This window comes from Ictidomys tridecemlineatus, chromosome 4 (assembly GCF_052094955.1).
Source record: "Ictidomys tridecemlineatus isolate mIctTri1 chromosome 4, mIctTri1.hap1, whole genome shotgun sequence".
Taxonomy (NCBI): domain Eukaryota; kingdom Metazoa; phylum Chordata; class Mammalia; order Rodentia; family Sciuridae; genus Ictidomys; species Ictidomys tridecemlineatus.
The window spans coordinates 139,651,501-139,674,845 of record NC_135480.1 but is presented as its reverse complement, the minus strand read 5'-3'; the positions used below and the strand labels follow the sequence as shown (position 1 = coordinate 139,674,845).

At 38.2% G+C, this 23,345-nt stretch overlaps 1 protein-coding gene across 4 annotated transcripts in view; it reads left to right on the top strand.

Moving 5' to 3' along the window:
- Gda (guanine deaminase) overlaps positions 1-21,698 on the top strand; it is a 114,179-nt gene extending 92,481 nt beyond the window's left edge. For 3 of the 4 annotated variants that reach the window (XM_078047499.1, XM_078047501.1, XM_078047503.1), the window contains 2 exons: positions 8,676-8,864; positions 17,148-21,698. In XM_078047499.1, the coding sequence (XP_077903625.1) occupies positions 8,676-8,864; positions 17,148-17,164 (206 nt within the window). In that variant the 3' untranslated portion in view covers positions 17,165-21,698. Of the gene's footprint in view, positions 1-8,675; positions 8,865-9,617 lie in introns of all 4 variants that reach the window. The other variant, XM_078047500.1, reaches the window with a different exon arrangement.
- Positions 21,699-23,345: the final 1,647 nt, after the last annotated feature.

The window sequence follows — 23,345 nt, the reverse complement described above, 5'->3', positions numbered from 1 at the left end:
TAGATTTGTTCTATAAATCGACTCCTGGCTGAGCAACTTTCAACAAGTCCCCTGGTGCCCTTGGTGACCCAGCTTTCTCCCTTTTCCTTGCTTGTCATTTTCGGAATAACTACTGAGAATGTAGAAAGCGTTAGCAATGCAACATTTGAGAATAAGGAGGAGCAGCCCAAGCTGTTCCATCTGTTGTACATTAAGATTTCCTGCAATGCTCTACCCCAGTGAGTCCACTTCCCTCAGTCATAAAGCCCAGAGCACAGTATGATCTTGAGGTCCTTTAGCTGTGGTGCAATGTGGGCCTAATGCACACAAGACTCCATTTGCCTTGGGCAGCTTTCCTGAGCCTTGGGGGACTAGCTTACCTCAAATTCTAAGAATCTGTTGTTCTTTGTTACCTATCTGTGAGTAGTTAAAGTGGCTGCATTTAACTTGTGTGATTGTTTATTTCTCACCAGATTCATGCCAGTGGTAGAAACTGCAGCCCAAAATGCAGTGGGCGGGCGAACCTGCTTCACACAACTTCTTTAGCATTTGTTTTTCTCCTAAAGATCAATGTAGTCAAAATTCCTAGAAGGAAAATTTCACATGCAGAATATTTCTGTGTCCAGTTTGTACAATGTGGGCATAATGTTCTGTAACAGGTAATTAATAGACATGTACAAATTATTGCATGGTATTAAATTCAGGATTTCAATAAAATAAGATTTAGACATAAAACTAATCCCTGGTATTAGCAGAACAGGTCTTGCAGTAGGGTGTTTTATAAGTCCACGAAGAGATCGCTCTGTCAATGAAACAGAACACATAAGTTACTGTCACCAATAAAAGCAAAGATTTTGTTTTGTTTTGTTTTAAAATAGGATAAAGTAAGTAATTTCTGTCCTTTAAATGGAGAAGACAACATTTTTAAAGAGCAATACACGTTTTCTTCATTAATTCAAAATGATTCCTTATTATTCCCAACTCTATCTCTCATGTACACCATCATTGTAAAATTACATCGAATGTATCAAACTTAAAAAATCGTTGTACTTCCATAGTCGTTGAATCTGTGTTTTAAAGTGGGAATGTAAATAGGGACCTGAAATCATTCTCTATGGCAAAAGTTTTACTGGGAAGATCTTCAGAGATAACCAGAAAATAAATAAACGTTCCCCCCACAATGCAAAAAAAGACAAAAAATATAGAGCAATCACATGGAACTTTGCTGAACACCTGGTTCCTCTCCTTTTGCCTAGATTCTGCCCAGCCCTGATGAAAGTAAACAAGACATCTCTCAGTAGAAAGAGAATCCAAAGTCGTTAGCAGTAAAATCAAACAGGAGAGAAATAGAGCCCTGGAAAAAGAATCCTTCTGTCCAATGACAAGAAATTCTCATAGATTTGCTCAAAAACTGGAACTTTGAATTTCATTGTGAAATTAGCTTTTGTCCTTTTAATCTTGAACAATCACCAGATCACTTTGCATAACTAAATAAAATAAAGTCACAACCCATAAAACTCCAAGGAAGGAGGTCTTACTTTTTAATTTCTCAATTTCCTATCCTGAAGCACTTGAGAGGCTTAACAGCCTTGGTGCTTTCTTGGTTTCTTCTTCATTCAGCAAAAGTTGGATCTATCCACACCTGAGCTAGGGAACAAATGTAGATTGGCTTTGTGCTCCTAAAGTGCTTTGAAAACCTTGACTAAATCACGGAAACAGAGGAAGGTCTGGGAAGCTTTTGTTATTTCAAAGCAAAAATTAAGAGGCTCAGAAAAATCAGCACAGGCTCGTCTTTCAATTCAAAAACCACTTTCTTCTTAGCAGAACTATGAAAAATGAATTGGGTGTGGCAACTTATGTATTTTGGGCTAATTTGTATAAACAGAACCCAAAACTTCCAGTATCATATACATGTCCTGACCTATTGAAATGACATGGTGTCATCCAGTAAAATCTCAGGATGGTGGCTCAGAATCATGGGAGTAAAATAAATATGTGGGGTTTAAGTTATTTGTTTAAGCTTAGTAAGAGATTTCTTATGTCATCCAGGACAATTTGGCAATCTCTTGTGGATGGATTTTTTTTATTGTAACTTACAGGGGGAATATTTATCATGTAGAAAGTCAAACAAAATTCTCATTTTCCTATAAAATTATTGCCCTGATTAAATAAAGAAGTCAATATAAATGCACATAAAATCTTCATTTAATGTTGTTTGTGGTGCTGTAGACTATTTAACATGGCATAATTGAATCCAAAATAAATTGTAATTAATCCATCAGGTTGCCCTGAGATGTACATAGCTGTTTTCTGTTGTTTTTTATGTCTTGGCACAATTTCAAATTTAAAAATAGCTACTTTTTTTCTTTTAAGCTAGAAATCTATTTATACAGAAAGTACAAAATAATGTCCTACTGAATCATATTTAATTTGCTAATCATGAGACTGGTAAATTTTAAAAAATATCCACTAATGCAACTTTTATCAAGTGCACAATAGGTATCAGACACAGGTCAGTTCTGGAGATTAAAAATAATATCCATTTCTCTGAGGAACTCATGATTTGGGATGATAGGTGAGTGGCATAAGTAGGTAAGTGAATATATTGGATTAATGACCAATATACAGAGGGCTAAGGGTGCTTACATGGGGAAACTAGAGTGTGTTGGGTATTTGTGGAGACAGGATCATAGAGGTCAAAGGACACTGTGACCATTTTCAAGGTATACTTAGAAGAAGAACAGGAATTCATTTTTTATGCAAGACTCACAAAAAACTATTCGAAGCAGAACATTCAGCATGAGCAACAGTCAGTCATTGAGAAGACCACCTCTAATAACGTAAGGTAAGAATGAGGCAGACTAGGGCTGGGGATGTGGCTCAAGCTTTAGTGTGCTCGCCTGGCATGCTTGCAGACCGGGTTCTATCTTCAGCACCACATACAAACAAAGATGTTGTGTCTGCCGAAAACTAAAAAATAAATATTAAAATTCTTTCTCTCTATCTCTCTCTCTCTTTAAAAAATTAAAAAATTAAAAAAAAAAAAGAATGAGGCAGACTAAGCAGTCACCATGAAAGTCAGCAGGGTTCACAATGAAGGCACCCAGCCCCTGATCCTTGACCTAAAGGAGTAAAATGAAGGCACATTTTAAATTATGTAAAGGAAATCAAATGAATAAAGAGCTGATGGGTCAGATAAAACGTTTCCAGCCTGAACAAGCATATGAACAAGTAAAAATTTATACTTTGAAAATGAGCTTCAAAAACGTTTCAGCTGAAACTTCTTGAGCTACATCAAGAATGTCATGCATCTTCATAGAAAATCAATCACGGCGGGTATTTTCTCGGGGAAAAAGAGGATGCTCCCCAAAGTATACAAAAATATCAGCCATTTACATCAGAAGATGGCAGAAAGAACTACTTCCTTCATCAAAGACAGATTATCAGTCATGAGGAGCCAAGCCCAAAGAAGTTGGCTGTCAGCTCTGCCAACTGACAGCTCTGTGAGCTAAGAAAATGGTCACCATTGACAACCTTGGCTCAAGCAGAGTTTAAATTCCAGCTTTCCTGAAGAGAACCTGGTTTTTCCACATGCAGCTCTGGGCAGAGGCCCAAGAGTATCAGGGATCCTGGAATCATCAGTTGCCTGAGGAAGAAAGCAGGTTAAACTGTGAGGGCTCAGGGCACCAGGGCACCCCCAGGTTTGATTCAGGTTTGCAGCAGGGACACCTCAGACATTGCAAGACAGGCGACTTTTCTCTCTTACGAATAATTTTGGGAAAAAAAGAATAAATTTTGGGTTATTTGTTTTTAGTTTAAATTATTTTAATTGATGCTACATTTGTTTTTATTGCCTAAGATAATATTTTTCAAATACAGATGGTTTTAATATAATGAATATATAATTTCTGCTTCCCATTTATTTCTCCTAAAATTAAAATGCATCGGTACTTTATCAAAATAAAGGTTCTACTAAATTTATATCATAATTGAAGTTTGACACGACTAGATGAAAAGCTTTCACACAATAAAGACTGTAAATTATGACTATTTGTTAGAACTCTGTAAAAGTTACTTAATATTTACATCAATAAGTTTTAACTTGTTTTAAAGACAATGCAAAAAAATCCAATTTTAAAGAACACCAACACCCCTAGCTAAACTTGGTAACATTTTTATTAGTTTAATTCTAAATTCATTGGCTATTTTAGAGAAGCTGAATTTTTCAACCATTGGTTTCTTTGTAATTTTTAGGTTAATTATTCTGTGTAGGGGATTCTTTGTAGTTTAAACATTTCTAAATGTTATAAATTCATAAAGTTATAGGGGAAAAAAAACCTTGCATGGCCTCCACTGCCATCAGGTAATCATAGCTCAACTGTCCCTTACAAAATGCAATAGTTACAGTCTCCATGTTGCCCATGCCTCACCCTTGGCTTTCCCATCGTTTCTCATGCTCAGATTAGAGAGATTACACTGCACTGTATGGGACCCCAGTCTCTCGTCAACATAGATTATTGGCCACATGAGAGTACCTTATCTAAGTTGGACCAATCAATTTTCTCTTCCTAAAATTTGGATTCAGGACTCAAATAAACTGAGTGGGTTTGCTGGAGGCACTGGGTCCACAGGACATTTGAATTCAGGATTATTTCCCATTGACTGTGCTGTTTGGAGCCATCAGTGGGCTGGGTGAGTGAGCAGGTTTAACCTGCACACAGAAATAGGCACAAGGGTAGATCTCTGTGGAGAAACAGAGAAAAGAAACTCCGGGAGAGGGCTTGGTGGCAATCTAGTTCCTTTGAGAAACTCCATCTTCACGCAGACTTGGGGAATTCAGAAACAGCCTCCCCCGACATTTGCTGTTTTTTCAAGTGACCTCAGCTCAAAATAATCCTTAGGCCAAAGAGGCATATTCGGCATATTTTGCCACCTTTCATTTCCTATTCTATAGATAAAGAAGACAGAGCCAGCAAATGCAAGATTCAACCCAGCAAATCAAGACCAAAGCCCAAGTTTTTAGACTCCCCTCCGCTACCTACCTGGTAATGATTCCAGTAAAGAATCATCCAGCCACAGACCTCCAAATAAGGGAACAGAGCCAAGGTACTTATCAACAGACAGCTTGATGCCAGTTTGGAACGGCTCATAAAATATTATGTTAACATTCTTTATATTAAAGTTCACATGATTTTAAAACATCATAAGCAAAGTTGACAACATGGGAAAAAACACAACTCATATCACAGGTGGAGTAATTTTCTTAAACTCTGAAGTCTGTAAATCATCAGAAAATGTCCAATTGTTCTTAAAAAATGATCAAAGGATAGGAACAGAGTGTTCACAGAGGAAATACAATTGACTTTTGGAGAGAGAGAGAGAGGGAGAGAGAGAGTGTGTGTGTGTGTGTGTGTGTGTGTGTGTGTGCGCGCGCGCGCGCACCTGCACAAGCGTTTCTGCTGTCGAGCATCAAACCCAGGACCTTGTACATGTTAGACAAGTGCTCTACCACTGAGCCACATCTCCAACCCCACAACTGACTCTGCATAGTAAATGAAGTTCATCTTCACTAATAAAAATAGGCATTGACATTAAAATAAAAGTTTATCAACCCCTAAAATAAGAATCCATATTTGAATGAAACAAGCACCCTCACATATTGCTAGTGAGACTGTAAATTGGAATCATCTCTCAGAGAACAAATTTGGTAACCACTCTCAAAAATAAAGACATTCCAGTCCTTCACCCCAGAACTGTACTTTGAGGAATTTATTCCATACAGAAACACAAGTTTTTTTTTTTTGTTTGTTTGTTTTGCAATTGTAACAACAAAAGATTGGAAACAACAGGGCACACGACAGGACCCTGGATAAACACCATGTCCTGCTATGAAGCTATTTATTTTTTTCCAAAGCAGTTACTTCTGGAGAGCTGGGGGTAACACCCATTTCACAGCCTTCTCTTTTGCATTTGTAGTATTTATATTTTGTAGTGAGAATACATATTGTTTATATATATGTGTGTGTTTATATGTATATATTTAAATGAAAGTAAAACTAGGATTGAAGTAATGTTAATATCCACCACTTAATGTGTTTTATTCTGTATGCTAAGCATTATTCCAGAAGATGTATTTAATCAACTTATTTAATCTTCACGAAAATCGAATTAGAAGGAACTATAAATGTCATAACTTCACAAAAGAGGAAACTGAGATCTACAGAAGTGAAGAAACTAGGTTGAATTCTAGACCAAATAAAGGACAGTAGCAGGACAATTGGCAGGATTTTAATAGTTTGGAGATTAGATCAGAGACCTGAAAACTCTTAGTAAAGGGCCAGAGAGTCAGTGTTTGGCTCCGTTGACCAAATGAGAGAACTTCGGAAAGCTCTGAGGCAACTACTCAACTCTTCATTTACAGCATGAAAGTGAGCATGGACAATGTCTGCACAGATTATTGCATGCTGTGTTCTGAAAAATTCAATTTATGAACATTGAAATTTGTATTTTACTTAATTGTCATATATTACATAATTCTTACTTATTTAAAAGCATTCTTAGTGGGTCCTACAGAAACAGACAGTGGGTATGATGTGGTTCTCAGGGCATAGTTGGTATTGATCATTGAACTCTGGTTATGTAAGAGAATGTCTTTGTTTTTGGAAAATGAACATGAAAGTATTTAGGGATAAACTGTCTTTCTGTTTCCAACTTGTTTGCCAAGTGGTGTCTAGCCTCTGCTTGGCCACCTTCAGGGATGAGGAATTCATTTCATTGTAGGACAACATAGATAGATCATTACCAAATTATTGATCAGATTGAAAGAAGAAAGAGTTCCATGCGAACCAAATTCTAGAATCAATACAACTGAATGGAATTCTCCTTTTGGTACAAGATATAGAAATTGGCATTTCTTAGGGGCAAGGTGAGATCTCCAGCTGTCCTGGGAGGTGGAGCTAAGGTTTAACCAGTGCACCACCTAGTGGCCAATGCTTAAAAAGACTACCGTGGAATAATTAGTCTACTTCAAAAAGGGTCAAGCCGATAGAATGAAAGAAGTTGAATTAAATGTATTCTAGAACTCAGTAGAATACAAATACACAATTTTTAAAAATTGTTTTGTACTGGGTATTCAACTCAGAAGCACTTTACTTCTGGGTTACATTCCCAGTCCTTTTATTTTGAGAGAGTTTCTCACCACATTGCTGAGAGTCTTCCTAAGATGCTGAGGCTGGTGTCAAACTTCCAACTCTCCTGCCTCAGCCTCCCCATCTCTGGCATCACAGGCGTGCATATTGCACACTGCTAAAATACATAATTTAAATTATGAATTAATAAATAAAAGTTTTAAACTATACAATAAAATTTGGATAATGGCCTGGTGGGGTGGTTCAGGTCTATAACCCCAGCAGCTTGGGAGGCAGAGGCAAGAGGACCAGAAGTTCAAAGCCAACCTCAGCAGCTTATAAAGGCTCTGAGCTACCCTGTCTCAAAATAAAAAAATAAAAAAGGTCTGGGAATGTATCTCAGTCTTTAAGCGCCCCTGGTTTTATTCCCAGTTACCCACCCCCCACAGTCAAATTGGAAGATTATTTTTCTATGACAAAACTAGACATTTTTCCTATGGGAGGAAAATAAATAATTTCTTAGGTTGAGCCCAGATTCTATAATAGATCTATCATAGAAAATTATCTTCTCAGTGCAAAGGAATGCCATTTATTTAAAAAAGACAATTTCACAAGAAAAAATAAATAAAATTATGATATCCCAAAAGGTTTGGTAGAATCACCTCAGTTCTTAAATGAAAGGCAAGTTTTATCCATCAAAAAAAAAAAACCTATCTTGTGGCAATGTGATGAAATAATGGATTTCCATGAATTTGGCCTAAGAAGTTAGAATGTTTATTCAGGTTACTTTACATATTTCACCAAATATGAACTTCTTACTGAAGTTCACTGCTTATAGTCTGGTCAATAATTATACTTCCTAGGAATGTGTGTATGATTCAAGCCATGTAGCTTGCTCCATGTTATGGAAACCAGCATAAAGAGATTGGGGAAAGTAGGTAGCAATGAGAGAGGGATCAAGGGAGAGAGAAAGAGAAAGAGAGACAGAGCAAAATTTCTAGCACCCCAACTGAGTCCAGCTTACAGTCGTCTCAGCAAGATCCCATATATGTAAGCAAACACCGTTTGAAATTATATCCCGGTTGAGCCTCCACACACCCAATGCCCTTGGTGATGCATCACATGGAGAACTATCAGCTGAGCTCCATTGATCCATAGAATCATGAGAGGAAACAAATTTGACAATGTTTTAAGTCACCACATTTGGGATGTTTTTTCCAGTCCAATAGATGATTGAAATAGGCAGAGGGATAAGTATAGTGTTGTGGCAGTTTTATCAGTAAATTGTTTTTCAACTTCAAATTCTGCTTTCTTTGGCCCTTCACATGATCTTCCTTTGGCAGCCGGCATGATTTTTTTACCAGTAGAGGGCGCCAGACACACATTCCTAGAGGGAGGGCTCTGGGGGTGCTTTCTACGGGCTCCTGGAGAACATCGTCCTTCCTACTTTGCTTGGCATTGCTGGGTGCCTGTGGGATACATTTCTCCATATTTAAGTGTCAGGCAGGTTTTTTTGTTTGTTGATTGGTTGGTGTTTGCTTGTGCCTTTTCTTTTGTTTTTTTCCCCAGCTCTCCACTCTGGCAGCCATGTGGATAGGAGTTCCAGACAGTGCAAACCTGCACTGCAGCCCAGATGCTTACTCCCTTCACCCTTTCTTCAAGCCCTGGGTCTAGAGCGCTGGGTATCTGGCGAGCCCACCATCCAACCTTCATCTTGCGCAGCCATCGGAGTTGCCTTGGCCCAAGCTGTAGTCAGAAGTGAGTTTGTTCCTGCAAAGGTGGGCGGGGGTGGGGGGGGGGTGGGGGGGGGACTCTCCAGCTCCTGGCCCCATCAGCACTATGACATACCCTACTCCCTCTGGGTAGCCAGCCATCAGCCTCAACTTTCAGTGGCTCACAGACATGATAAGCTCTGGTCCCCAGAACCACTGCGGTGCTCCTTTCCCTGTGTGTGTGCCTGCCAGCCTTGATGCACCCGGACCGTGAAGAGTTACTTCCCTCTTGCCCAGTAACAGGACCAGCTCAAACCCTGGAAAACTAGTGAACTTCTTTATCCTGGTCTGAATCTTCCAGCCGTTTGTCCAGACAGGGGGTTATTGAATTTTATTTTGTATTTTTCTTTATTGTGTGAGCTGCTGGTTGGTGTTAGGCAGTAGCCTATGGTTTGGGCTAAAATTGATTCAAATTTACAAGGTTTCTCTTTAGTTTATCCTTAATACACATTTTTGTTTTTACAATCACGTATGAGCTGTTCATTAGAAAGTCTTCATAGCCTATTACTAAATCAGACATATATGTAATCCTCCATACATGGTAATTTAACAGTAGAGAAAAAGTAGAGTAACACTTCATAATGTCACCAATGCTGTGTCGATCAAATCAAGGGTCTTTTGCCCAATGTTAAGGCCAGCAAGTTTGATCTTCAATTATCTAGGTCAAAGGTGACTTATTATCTTCTTTTGAGTCAAGTCATTCAGTTGGTAATGATGCAACTCATGTTCTCCCATCTAGGAAATGACTGACAACCCCGATACTGGAAAATGATGGTAATGAGGCAGAATGAAAGCATTTTCCAGGCAAAAGTGTTTACAAGAACCCATCTGAACGTTTTATTCAATTGGAATATAACCCAAAGCTAAACCCCAGAAAGCGAATAAAGCATAGCAAATTGATTTGTCACTGCAAATTTTAGAGTATATGACCAGATTTGTACATATCCGAACAGTCATTAACAGTGTCAACTCAATCCATTTATATAAATTTCAAAGGCATCTTGCTGTGATGATAATTAAAAGCAACTTCAACTTTTTACTTTTCTAAAATTACTGTATCTTTAGGTCAATAAAAATGTTTTCACATTTCTAATTCATGGAGCTTTTTGTCCATCAAGAGAACAGTTTGATAAATATACTATTTATTATTGTAATAATTACATTGCAAGGATGGTGATCCTTGGAAAGAATTTGTTTTCAAAGGAAACAAAATCTTCCAGATATTTGAAGGCAGATCTGGAAATATGTAGAATTTACAGCTTCTGAATTAAAAAGAGATCACAGCATAATCAAGATTCTTTGTTGCAAAGATTTTGGCTAATTTAGGGATAATTGTATTAAAAATAATGAGGCTGGAGAATCAGTGTTAGAAATTAGACATGATCCAATGTGAGTCTGACTGGCCGCAACCACAATGAAACCAGACCAGCAGATAAGAACAGGCTATGTAGGACCTGCAGATGCCATTCCCAGAGGACACAGCTAGTGTTGAACACCTCTGCTACCGCAGGTGCTGCCACCATTGGGCAGCACTACCATGGAGAATGTCATAACTGCCCCTCAACTTTGGACTTACACATCCAATCGGCTAGACTGGGTCATGTGCCATGCCATGGTTTTGATATGGTTTGTGTGTGTCCCCTCAGGTTTCACACATTGACATTTAATCCCCATTGTGAAGTAGTAAGCAAGTGGGAACTTAATCTGACTATGGTGCTTAGAGATAAAGCTTTTTTAGGGTTAGATAAGGTCATTATGGTGCAACCCCCTGGTTGAATAATGGCTTTATAAGAAGAAGGAGAGAAACCAGAAAACACACACACACACACACACACACACACACGTGCACACATGTGCATACACACTTCCTGTCTTTTGCCATATGATGCCCCATACTACATCACAACTCTGCCATTAAGAAGGTCATCACCAGATTCGGGTTGTTAAATATCCAGAACTGTGAGTAAAACAAACCTCTTTTCTTTATAAAGTTACTCAGTCTCAGATAATTTGTTACAGTAATAAGTTACTACTGGACTAATACAAGCACTTACCTGCAAATGGGATGTGAAAGAGAACATTCAGAGTTTCCTTAGTGAAAGTTAGGGTACTACATCCCACTGACACCACACATTGTGTTAGATTCCTGAAAAACAAAAGTTGGATATGAGGACAATCTGAATTAAAATAAAAACTATTTATAATATCCATCTCTACAGTGCAGAAAGAGTGTCACTCACAGATCTTGTTAGTTTCTCTATTATCCCAGAATAATAATTTGTTCTTCACATCACACATCCTGCCTCCATTCTTCTTTCTGCCCAACCCTGTCCCATCATTCCACATAAGTGTGTAGGATCCACCATTAACTGTCTCCCTACCACTACCACAGCCATCTCCTTCTACCTCCTGTTAGATCTCTCTCCCCAGATGGTATATTAGCCCATCATTGGTGTTTGTTTGTTTGTTTGTTTGTTTTGATTTGGTTTGGCAGTGCCGGGGATCAAACCCAGGGCCTCATACATACTAGGCAAGACCTCTACCACTGAGCTACATTCCCAGTCCTCATCACTGGTATTTGAAGAACAAAGAACAAGGATGTGAGGAGGTGAGGCAGAGGGCCATGTGCAGAGGAATCCTATTCTCACTCTGGTACCCATGGTTAGAAAGCTGAACAGATAGGTAATACAAATGGGTCAAAGTTAGGCCCAGTATATTGGTTCCTGTGCTATTTACTTCTCTATAACAGGCTAGGGTTTTTAGTTTGATGCCTGCCAGCACCAAATTCAAATTCTTACATATCCTGTTCCTTTCAATAGTCCCAATAAGTATATTTTTTGCCATTTAGAGCTTCCTGCTTTTGCATATCCCTCAAAATGGCACCCAACATCTGCTATCCATGCATAAATAAATTCTTCACTATTAAAAACCCCAATAGAGCTACAGCCCTTTGAAGCTCTCTGGCCCACAGACTCCTGCTGAGTGTCATTGCCAAGACCTGTGAGTATCCTCTCCAACCCTCCTCTCCTCTGAGAGGTCCCCTTCTCTCTGGTAGCCCCATGACCACTGCTATCTCTGTAAAGTCTTCTGGTATGAAGGACTCCTCTCCTATGCAACCCTGCCTCCAGGGTGCCCAATAAGCTTATTGTAAAGTATTGCCATCTCATCTTTACCTTGATAAGCCCTGCAATTCTCCCACTCACCGTCGTACCTTACCCATGATTCAGAACCCATCCATAATCCAGGAATACATTTCAGCTATATCAAGGGCTAAATAGGCTTCTTTGAACTAATCTGGAAACATAAATATGTAGTACAACCATCTGTGTTTGTTTCCCAGGACTGAGGGTGTTTGGGGATGTGGAACTACCAGTACTGAAATTAGAAAAGGCCCCAGAAAATCCGTGATGAGTTGATCTCTCTAGGAACAACTGTTTCTATGGGCAAATGCATTCCACACTCCACACAACTGAGCACATGTCAGCTTAGTGTATACAACCTTTGAAGACAATCTGTTGGAAAGTATCTGCTCTTACTTCACTCCACACACTGTCTTTTAAGTTAGGTAGACACGGATATGCTTCTCTGACAGATTTTATTGAGATCTTCATGTTCAAAAATATTTTAGAGATCAAACCCAGGATACCAAGGATATCAGGAGAAAATTCATGGCTTGGCTTAAAGTCAAAGGAAGATTTTATAGTGGTTGAAGAAAAGAGCCAAGAAATAGCTAAAGTTCTTCTTTAGAAATATTTCTTTTAAAACTTGATAATTTCTGGTTTCTGGTCAAAGTCGATGCCAGGTGGACTGGAGAGGCCATGCTGAACACGAGCCCAGTTGTCAGGGAACCTGCCTTGGAGTCTTCAATTTTATCAACAATAAGATTGCAAGGTCAGCTTTTGTGTTAGTTAGCATTCCATTGTGGTGACAAGATACCTGAGGAAAATCACCTTAGAGGAGGAAAGATTATTTTGCCTTATGGTTTCAGAGTTTTTAGTTCATAGAAATCTTCAGTCTTGCTTTTAGGTCTGTGGTGAAGCTGAGCATCATGGCAGAGAGGGCATGGTGGAAGAGAGCTGCTCACCCTATGGAGGCTGGGAGGGAGAGGGAGAGAGGAAAGGGAAAGGGTCTAAGGACAAAATAGACCCTTCAAAGGCATGCCCCAGTGACCCACGTCTTCTAACTAGTCTTCCACGTCTTCTGAAAGTTTCCACCACCTTCCAATAGTACCTCCAGCCTGAGACCAAGCCTTCAGCACATAGGCCTTTGGGGGAACTCCATATCCAAGCAATAATAGTTCTGCAGGTGGGAAAGTTTTCATGGTTGAAAACTGCTAACACCAAGAAAACCAGACTCAAAGACTTTGGTCAGGGCCGTCAATTTGGGCGAAGCTTTCAGGCACTACTAAATACGTTTCCTTGGCAGCCAGGAAAAACAATAATAACAAAACCCAATTGGGGTGGACTCGTTGCCTAAGTTTAAACTCCTGGATTATTATGCTTTTAGTAGAACATGGTTGGAATGTGTGCTTATCCTGCTGTGTCTGTTAGGGTTCTCTCTAAAAACAACCTGAGAAAAGAACTTGGGTGTAGGACGTTGTTTATCTGGGAGATGATCCCAGGAAACGAGAGTATAGAAATTGAGAGAAGGAAAAAGAGAAGAGAGAAAAGTCAATAAAGGAAGGGTACTACGTCAAGGTCACTGCCATGGGCCGTGTGGGCTCAGTTTTGTTAAAAATAATGAAAAGCAAAAAGTTCCTGTGAGGAAAGAATGTGGGAACAGCTCTGCTGGGCAAGTCTGGCTCAAGGTCTTTCTAAAGGGTTCTGTTAGTTGTTGGCTGTGACTAAAGGCTTATCTGGGGCAGAGGATCTCTCTCCAAGGTGACTCCCTCACTCTGCTGCAAGGAGGTATTGGCTTCTGTCCAAAGTCCCAACAACATGGCAGCTGGCTTCCCACAGCAAGGATCCAAGAGGCCACAATGGAACACATGACACATTCACACACCATCGCTCCTTCCATGTGCTGTTGATCACACAGACCAGCTTTGATTCATCATGCAAAACCTACCTGAAGGCATGGAAGCTTATCGGTGGTCCTCTTGGAGGCTGGCCTCCTTTTAGCCTTGGTTTTCTATCCTGGTTGTCCATTAGTGCATGATTAATGAGCTGATTCATATAAGGTTCTTAATAATTATCTGGTTTAGTAAATGCTCAATACATGATAGCTAGCACTATTGTTACGAGCTTCTATCTTCTTTTCTCTTTCTTCTACCGGGGAAGACCATCTTCAAACCTCCATACACTAATTTACAGTCATTGCTGGACACATGGCCCAAAGACCCTGAGACTACTCCGTATCCAAGTAGAACGACCAAATGCAAAATTGAAGTTTTTGAAAAGCAGCAGATCACCTAAAAGCTGGAGAGCTCTCTCAGTTTGAGAGCTGTGATAGGATTATTTCTGTATTAACATTTCTGCACTCAATTCAAGCCATCCCTGCCCTGAAGTCTCAGTTATACCTTCCTTCTCTCCTGGCATCATTCTTGCTAAGGCATTCGCCTGAGAGTGGCCAGAGATTATAAAACTCACCTCTGAATTGCCCTTCCTATCCTTTTACATCCCTGGCTTTTACCTGGTCCCTTTGTAACCAGAATAACATTCTGATGATTTGCCTGGCTTGACTCCTTTGGGGCTGTGTGCAGAGATTTTGTTTTGACTGGGGATTGAACTGAGGGGCACTCAATCACTGAGCCACATCCCCAGCCCTTTTTTGTATTTTATTTTAGACAGGTCCCACTTTGTTGCTGAGGCTGGCTTTGAACTCTCAATCCTCCTGCCTCAGTCTCCTGAGCCACTGGGAATACAGACATGCAACACCATGCCTGGTGCGGAAATTTTTAAAAAATGTTCTGTGCCCCAAACAGCCCAAATTCTTATCTGGGTGGCATTTTAATGCATGCATTAGTATATGAATAAACACATCCTTGGCAAGAGAAAAATAATTTTTTTTTGTTCAGTTAGAAGAGCTGCAAAATATCCCCCTTATCTAGGTATACTCTGAAGGATAACTTGATAGTTCTGCTGTTCCTTTGTTACTTTTCTCCCCTTGTTTGCTGCTGAGGACTGTATTTGTTTTCTCCATACTTGGCCATGGATGTGTTTATTTCAACATCCAACAGGATCATTAAGACTAAGCAGCAGTCCTCAGCCTTGGCTGCTTACATAGAATTGCCTAAGAGTGTTAAAAAAATCCCAATAGCCCAGCTGTACACCAAGCCTGTTACATTAGGGTCTCTGGGCATGGAAGCCAGGCATCAGTATTTTTTCACGCTTCTGAGGTTGATTCCAATATACAGATAAGTTTGCACGCAGCGATTTTCAAACTTTTTAACCTTTTAAAAATTATTGATATGAAGACAATTTGAAACAATGCCTCATTCTAATTTATTGTTTTTGAAAATATAGCTATTTTCTGTTTGAAATGTTGTTTTTAACATTATAATAGGTTTATTGTTAAGTGAACTAATAAAGAATCGAATGTTTTCTGTTTTAATCTTTAATACAGATAGAATTCACATGAACTAAAACTCTGGAGTCCCAATCTGTTGTTTGAGAACTATGGCTCTGGAAGTCTACAGAGTACAGGACCTCTACTTGGGTTGGTTGACAAGCCCCCACCCTCCACCTCCCAACACCATTTCACACTCTCCATTACCTTAGGGCTCTTGCTGCTCTTATTATTATTGACCTCTAGAGGGAGCCCGAGGCCCTGTACGCCAACACCTACTGGCAGGTGGTGGTAAAATCAAGTTTAAGCACCTGTAGGGAGCTATGATTAGGCCAGGAGGATCTTGAGTTCTAAGAAGAAAAGGAGTTAAAGGGCATTTAAATTTTAAAGAATTATCAGTCATTAATTGTTTATATTAATGAGGTGCTGTGTGGTATTTCAACACGTTTGTGGCATGCACTAGTCAAATCTGACAAAGGATTAGTATATAGAACATATAAGGAACTAAAAACAAACAAACAAACTGAGTAACCCAATTAAAGAACAAACAAATGGCCAGGCACAGTATCTCAAGCCTGCAATCCCAGTGACTCAAGAGGCTGAGGCAGGAAGATTGCAGGTTCTAAGTCAGTCTCAGAGACTTAGTGAAACGCTGTCTCAAAATAAATAAATAAATAAAAATAAAAAGAGCTGGAGATGTAGCTCAGTAGTCAATTGCTTTTAGGTTTAACATGCAGTACTGGAAAAAAAGATATGAATAGATACTTCTCAAAAGAAGAAATACAAATTGCTGATGAATATATGAAAAAATTGTCAACATTGTTAGCCATCAAGGAAATGCAAATCAAACCTGTATAACCCAAGTTAGAGTGGCTATTACCAAAAAGACAAGAAATATTAAATGCTGATAAGAATGTGGAAAAGAAAATTCTTGTACATTGCTGATGGAAATATAAATTAGTATAGCCATTATGCAGAACCTTATGGATGTTCCTCAAAAAGCTAAAAATAGATCTTCCAGGTGTCCAGCAATCCCACTACTTGGTATATCTCTAAAGGGAATGAAATAACCACATCAAAGAGGCACCTGTACTCCCATGTTTACTGCAGGCCTATTCCCCAGAGCTAAGATGAGGAATCGACCTAGGTGCCTGCCAAGGTATGAGTGAAATTAAAGCGTTGTCTTTTTTCATTGTTTTTCCTTCTTCTTCTTTTACTCCTTTTATATCTCCTGAGGCACTTGACATTTTTTTTTTTTTGTGGATCTTCCCTCTGTTATTCCTAGTCTTTTGGTGTAATAAAGAACAAGAAAACTGGAGATCAGAGCAGGTCTAGAACAATGATCTCTGCCCTTCTTATTCATCAGATTCACCTGGACAATTAGTTTAAAGAGAATCTTCCTGCATCCCTACCAAAAATGTTGATTTTTGTAGGACCAATTATTAAATGAATAGCATTTAAAAATAAAAGTATTCTAGGTAATTCTAATCTGGGTGTTCCGAGGACATGGCTTTGAGAAACAGAGACCTAGGAAAAGAGGCAACCTGGGTCTGCATATCCCAGACAAAGAGAGCCCAAGGCTAAGCAGACTTTATGAGGGTTTGGGTCAACATCACAGTTGCCTACTGTCACTGGATTTCTGTTAAAGGTTCTTGCACAATGCAACCAGAGCTCCTGGGAACTTACTGAGTTCTAAACACACTGCATTCATCATGGCTAGAAAAGTACCTTCACATGTTGTTCTTCTCCCCTTTTTGTCTAGTGTCTCCTCTTTCATGATTTTTCCTGGCTTTCTAATTGTTTCCAATGGAATCACATAAAGCTCATCTAGGACTAAGTAGCTGGACGCAGCAGTACCAGGTGAAGAAATCGATGCCTTCATATGGAGACGGAGAAATAAGACTCAGTCAGGTGTGACAGCTGCTGCAGCTGCTGTTGGTTCCTGCTGGGGTCTGCTGAGCAGAATTACAGAAGGCTGGGCTCCCAGATGTTGCCCAAACCATGGCCAATGTTGCTCATGTTCATAGTTAATACTGGAATCTGCAGTTTCCTGTTGCTGCTGCAGCTGCTGCCTAGAGAAGAAAAAATTGGCTTCCTCTCACACTGAGCAGAACCTAACTCTAGGCTTTGGTGATAAGGGAGAATAAGATAATGTCTGAGACGATATATTATCGTAGATTGTGTTGTGTTCTCTACTAGTGGTTTTTCTTGCATGAGAAGATTTGAAACAAGACAAGAGACTGAATAAAACACTGCAAAATTTATTAGAAGAGAAAGAAGAAGGGGCAAGGACGGAAGAGCCCTCAATGGAGAGAGAAGGTTGTTGAAAACAACACCTTCACCTCTTCGTATGCCAGCCTTAATTGGAGCATGGTGGGATTGTTAGATGGTCCCACCATGTATCACCTTTGGTGTCTGGACTAGAGATTCCATTAGCTAACAACCTCAGTGCAACTCTGGGTCATCTTGGTCCATGCTGACAGGCCCTAATTGGAATGGGTTTTACAGAATTTATGGTCAGTGGGCTCTAGTCTTAATCATTCTGCTTTCCTAGGTCTGGGAACCTCTGCTATGTGTTGTTTAGGGTCTTGTTTAAGATGTCTTGCCAATTAGGCACTTTTGAATAGACATATCCTTGCCCTTTGATTCTTACTCCCTAAATTTATCTGTCTTCCTCCTGTTGTAAGAGGAATGGTTTATAGGGCTGAGATCAGGCAAGGGTCCTAAAATAGTAATCTTGTCAGACCTTGCAGCACCACCAAAGCAGGGCTATTGATTAACTCATTTGTCTATGCTAAATATTTTCTTAAACTCCTCATTCTCATGTCTAACTGCTACCTCACACTATCAAAGAGACCCAGGAAGTGTGGTTTGCAGGATTTTGACATGGAAGAAGTACATAAGGTTCTGGAGGGCCAACTGCCAATTATCTTTCTCTTTTCTTCCTGTTTTCTACTCCATCTTGCCAGACAGTTTGAGTTTTCTCCAGGGTGGGGAGGAAGATTGGAAAAAGAAAGATCTGACTTGAACTAAGAGTACAGAGAGCAGGTTTGCTGATTTCTGAGCATGGCAAAATTGAGAGATGACTTTTTCTTTTGTGGGTGGTTTTGTAAGCCTTTTGCAGGTCCTTTACTGGGCTTCTCTCCCAAGGTCACCTAGGGAGCAGATCCAACATTATTCTGTCTAGTTAGCCCTCCTTATTTGAGATTCCACATCCTCAGATTCAACCAAGAACCAAAACATATTTGGAAAAAAATTTGCATCTATACTCAATAGGTACTGACTTTTTCCTTATCATTATTCTCTACACAATATAGTATAAAAGCTATTTATACAGCATTTATGTAGTGTTAGGTATTATAAATAATCCAGTGATGATTTGAAGTATATGGAAGAATTGTGTAAGTTATATGCAAATACTATATACCTTTTTACCTAAGGGACTTGAGTATCTGCAGATTTTGGTATCCAAGGGTGTCCTGGAACAAATCCCCCATGGACCCCGAAGGATGACTGCACATAACTTGTGGCTTCTTTAGTCCCTATTTTTTCAACCAGTTTCCTGACACTGTGAATCCTCTTCACTTTGTGGAAGCTCAGTTAGAGAGGACCCAAAATGACCCATGGCCTTCTCTGAGTCCCATGTGGCCCACCTCTGGTCTGCAGAAAACATTTGGTTATCACTAATCCATTTTATATTCCGAACCAGAAATGTGTGAGAGTCCCAGTTTCTCTATACTTCAACAATAGTTACTGTAGTCTGCTTTAAAAGAAAAAAAAAAAATCATAGCCATCTTAGGTGTGTGAAGTAGTAGTGTGTGAAGCTCATTGTAGTTTTTAATTTTATTTCCTTAATTGATCAATAGCATTGTCACCTTTCATATGATTGTTGACCATTTGCATACCTTTTGGGGGGAGAAATTTCTATTCAAATTCTTTGCTTATTAAAAATTGATGATTTTTTTTGTTGAATTTTAAGTGTTATTTAAATATTCTAGATACAAACCCCTTACTAGAGAGGCGATTTTCTCTCTTCATGGATACTCTTATCACATTTTTTATATCTTTTTAATTTTTGATGTTATCCAAAATTTTTCAATTTTGATAAAGTCCAACTTGTTTATTTTTTTTCTTTAAATGTGAGTCTCTTTTTGGACTCAATCCTACTCCATTAATCATTCTATCTACCTTTATGCTGGGATTACACAGTCTTGATTACTGTAGCTTTGTAGTAGGTTTTGAAGCCACAAAGTTTGAGTTCTTCACTTTTGTTCTTTTTTTTAAGACTGTGTTGGTTAATTTAGGTCCCTTGGTTCTCTATATGAATTTTAGGATCTGTTTGTCAATTTCTGCAAAAAAAAAAAATGCAGCTGGGATTTTGATGTAGATTGTGTTTAATTTGTAATCTGTTTAGAAACTATTGCCATTTTTAATAATATTAAGTCTTCCAATCTATGAAAATGAGATACATTTCAATTTATTTAGATCTTCTTTAATTTCTTTCAGTAATGTTTCCTGTGTACAATTTTTCTGCTGAATTTATCCATATGTATTTTATTCTTTATACTATTAAGGATGACATGGTCTTTGTATTTCACTGTTGAATTTTTCATTACTAATGTATAAAAATGTAACTACATTTTCATATTGATTTTGTATCCTGGAAATTTGCTGAACTTGTTGATTAGTTATAATCGTGTGTGTGTTCTTTATAATTTTTAATGTTTAAGATACATAAGATTATTTCATCTACAAGTAGAGTTTTTTTTTCCCTTCTTCTTCATTTCCAATCTGGATGCTTTTTTATTTATTTTTCTTCCATAAATGTTTTGACAAGAATTGCAAGTTCAATGTTGAATAGAAGTAGTGAAAGAAAACATCCTTTTTTCCCCCAACCTAAGCTTAAGAGGAAGCATCTAGGTTTTCATGGTTAAATATGACCTAATCTTAAGTTTTTCATAGTTGTCCTTTATCAGGCTTAAGAAGTTCCCTTCTGTTTATAGTTTGATGAGAATTTCCACCATGAAATGCTGTTGAATTTTTTCAAATGCTTTTTCTGTATCTATTGAGATGATTATGTACCTTTTTTTAAATCAATGTAGTATATTACACGATTGATTTTAAAATGTCTAAGTAGCATTCATGGGGAAAAATAATAGTCATGGTGTATAATCCTTTGTATATGTGGCTGGTTTAAGCTTACAAGTGTTTTATTGAGGTTTGCACATAAAATCATTGAAAAATGTTTGTTGAACTAATGCATGCATACATGAATGAAGGAGTGCTTAGAGTGCAAAGACCTCCCTCATACATAGTCCCTTAAATACATGCATACAAATTTTACACATAACTTCCAGGAAATTTAAAAACATCAGATTAAATAGCCTTAAAGATTTTGATATTGCCAAATGATCCTGTAGAATGATAGTGGTTATGTCAAAGTAAGAAAAAAAAATATACTGATTAGAATCAAAGGAAGGGGGCTGACAGCCTTGTTTTCTAATTCCTAGGTGAGAGAACTTATTTTGACAGCCTCTGTTTCTTCATCCATAAAATGGATGGGTGGTCAGGGAGCTTGGGGAAGGGTACTTTTGAGTTGATACCTTGCACATAGCTGTAACAATCCACAAATCTCTAAAATGCCATGTAAAATTTAGATTTGAAGAGAATTATTTTGCATGTTTTAAAATTCTTATTTAATGTCTCTGAGGTTATTGTGGAGGCAAAAATATATACATTAGTTCAACACAGTATGGTAAACACAAATCTATTTATAGAAGCACAGAAAAGAAAGTGGGTAATCCCCTTTAAGGGTATCTGATTAAACTTTAAGAAAAGATGGCATTTGAGCTGAGTTCTGAGAGATAAATAGGGGTTTGCAAGTTACAGAAGGCAGGACAGTGAGAAGATTTTTTTCCCTATATTTCTGCTTCTGTTTTCTGTTCATAAGTTTGTAGCTTAAATTTTTCAAGAAGCATTTTTTAACTTCCTTTCTAAAGTGTTCTCATAAATAATTTGTGAAAGAACATTTCCTTGGTCTTAAGATGGAATTTTGTATATACATAGAGAGTTCTAGTGTGTTCTTATCTTGCTGCTGAAATTCGAATTTTCTGGACTGAGTATGTGATTAAAGTTAAATTGACATGTGGTGTGACTCTACATAGCGTACAACCAGAGAAATGAAATGTTGTGCTCCATTTGTGTACCATGAATTGAAAAGCTTTCAATGTGTATGTATAATATCATGTTGCTGGTTTTCAATGTCATATATAAATGATTAGAACTAATAAAAAATAAATTTTAAAAAGTTAAATTGAACAGTCAATAACACCTGTAATTTTAGGTATTTTTAAATAATAAAGTCTTTTGGGTGTCAGAATGGGTCTTTAGTAGAACTGCACATTTCATTCAAATTTCATGTCAACACTATTGTCATGACAACAATGTTCCAGCAGAGGGCACACTTTTAAAATTAATTTCTTTTATCACATCCTTTTTCAATGACTTTGATATTTTTGTTTTCATTGCTACCATGATGTATCTAGAGTGCAGGAAGTGGGAATTATATAAAATAAGGTTGATCCCTAAGTCTTAAACAATAACAAAGGGAACACTTCTCTGAACAGAATGAAAATGAGTGGTAGTACCACTTTGCTGTATGGAACCATCAACAAAGATTGTGTACAAACATAAAAGGTAAGGGAAGATTAGGCAAGTACTTAGAACAAGTAGACAGAAATAATGCTTTTGAACACACTGGAATACTTATGCTCAAATGAAGATTGCTTTGACCTAGTTTTAAAAAGTTGCTTAATTTTTCTTTGCATTTAAACTTATTTATTTGTACTGTGGATGGAACCCAAGTGCACTCTACCATTGAGCTACATTCCAGACCTTTTAATTATTTATTTTGACACAGAGTCTGGCTAAATTGTCCACATCCTCCCAAATTGCTGGGATTAAACATCTTTCTATAGATAGACTAATGAAAAAGGTATTGATTATGACTGTATGTATTCATTATGGTGGGGTATACAGATAAAAAAAATATAAAGTTGTCATTTAAGATAATTAAGTTGTATACCTATAAGATTTTTTGTTCGTTGGTTGGTTGATTGGTACTAGGGATTGAACCCAGGGGTGCTTTACTACTGAGCTACACCCCCAGCCATTTTTATTGTTTATTGTAAGATGAGGTCTTACTAAATTGCTGAGGCTGGTCCCAGATTTGCCATTCTCCTGCCTCAATTTCCTGAGTTCCTGGAATTTCAGGCTTGGACATCACACCTGGCTTCTATAAAACAAAATCACTTGGTCTTGCAACTCTACTCCTGCGGGTGGAAGATCATATGCTCAAGGCCACAGTGTGTGTCACGAGGCCTTCCATTTCCTGGAGAGAGGCCAGCTTCACTCCTTTCATTTGAAAACATTTATCATGGAGACACAGGTCTCAAACTAACAAAAAAGACTTTTCTTCATGGGAACGTTAATGAATGAATGAATCTTGTAAATTACCCACACTTTCCACTAAGTAGCTACCAAATTACAGCAGTGATATCTATATAAATATTAATTAATTTGATTCAGCAAATACATAATGGGCACTTGTTCTATGCAGGCATCCAGTTTAGGCACCGTGAACAGAACAGGCAAGAACCTCTGTCCTGCTGGAGCCTCCATGTATGTGGAGGACAACAGTCACTGGGTTTTCTTCTTTTTGCTTGTTTGCTCATTTAATAGGATATAAGAATCCTTTAAGGAAGTTTATGTTTTTCCACTTAATATTTACTTAGAAACAATGATGAAATTTATGAGCCCTTAAATAAAAATGTCATTTAAAAAATGTTGTCTCACTCTTGGGCAAAGTTTAATTAACAAGTAAGTTTTGTTCATGGTCAGTGCTAGTTATTCAGCACATGTGGCAGAGAGAGAGAGAGAGGCCAAAAGGTAAATATGAAAT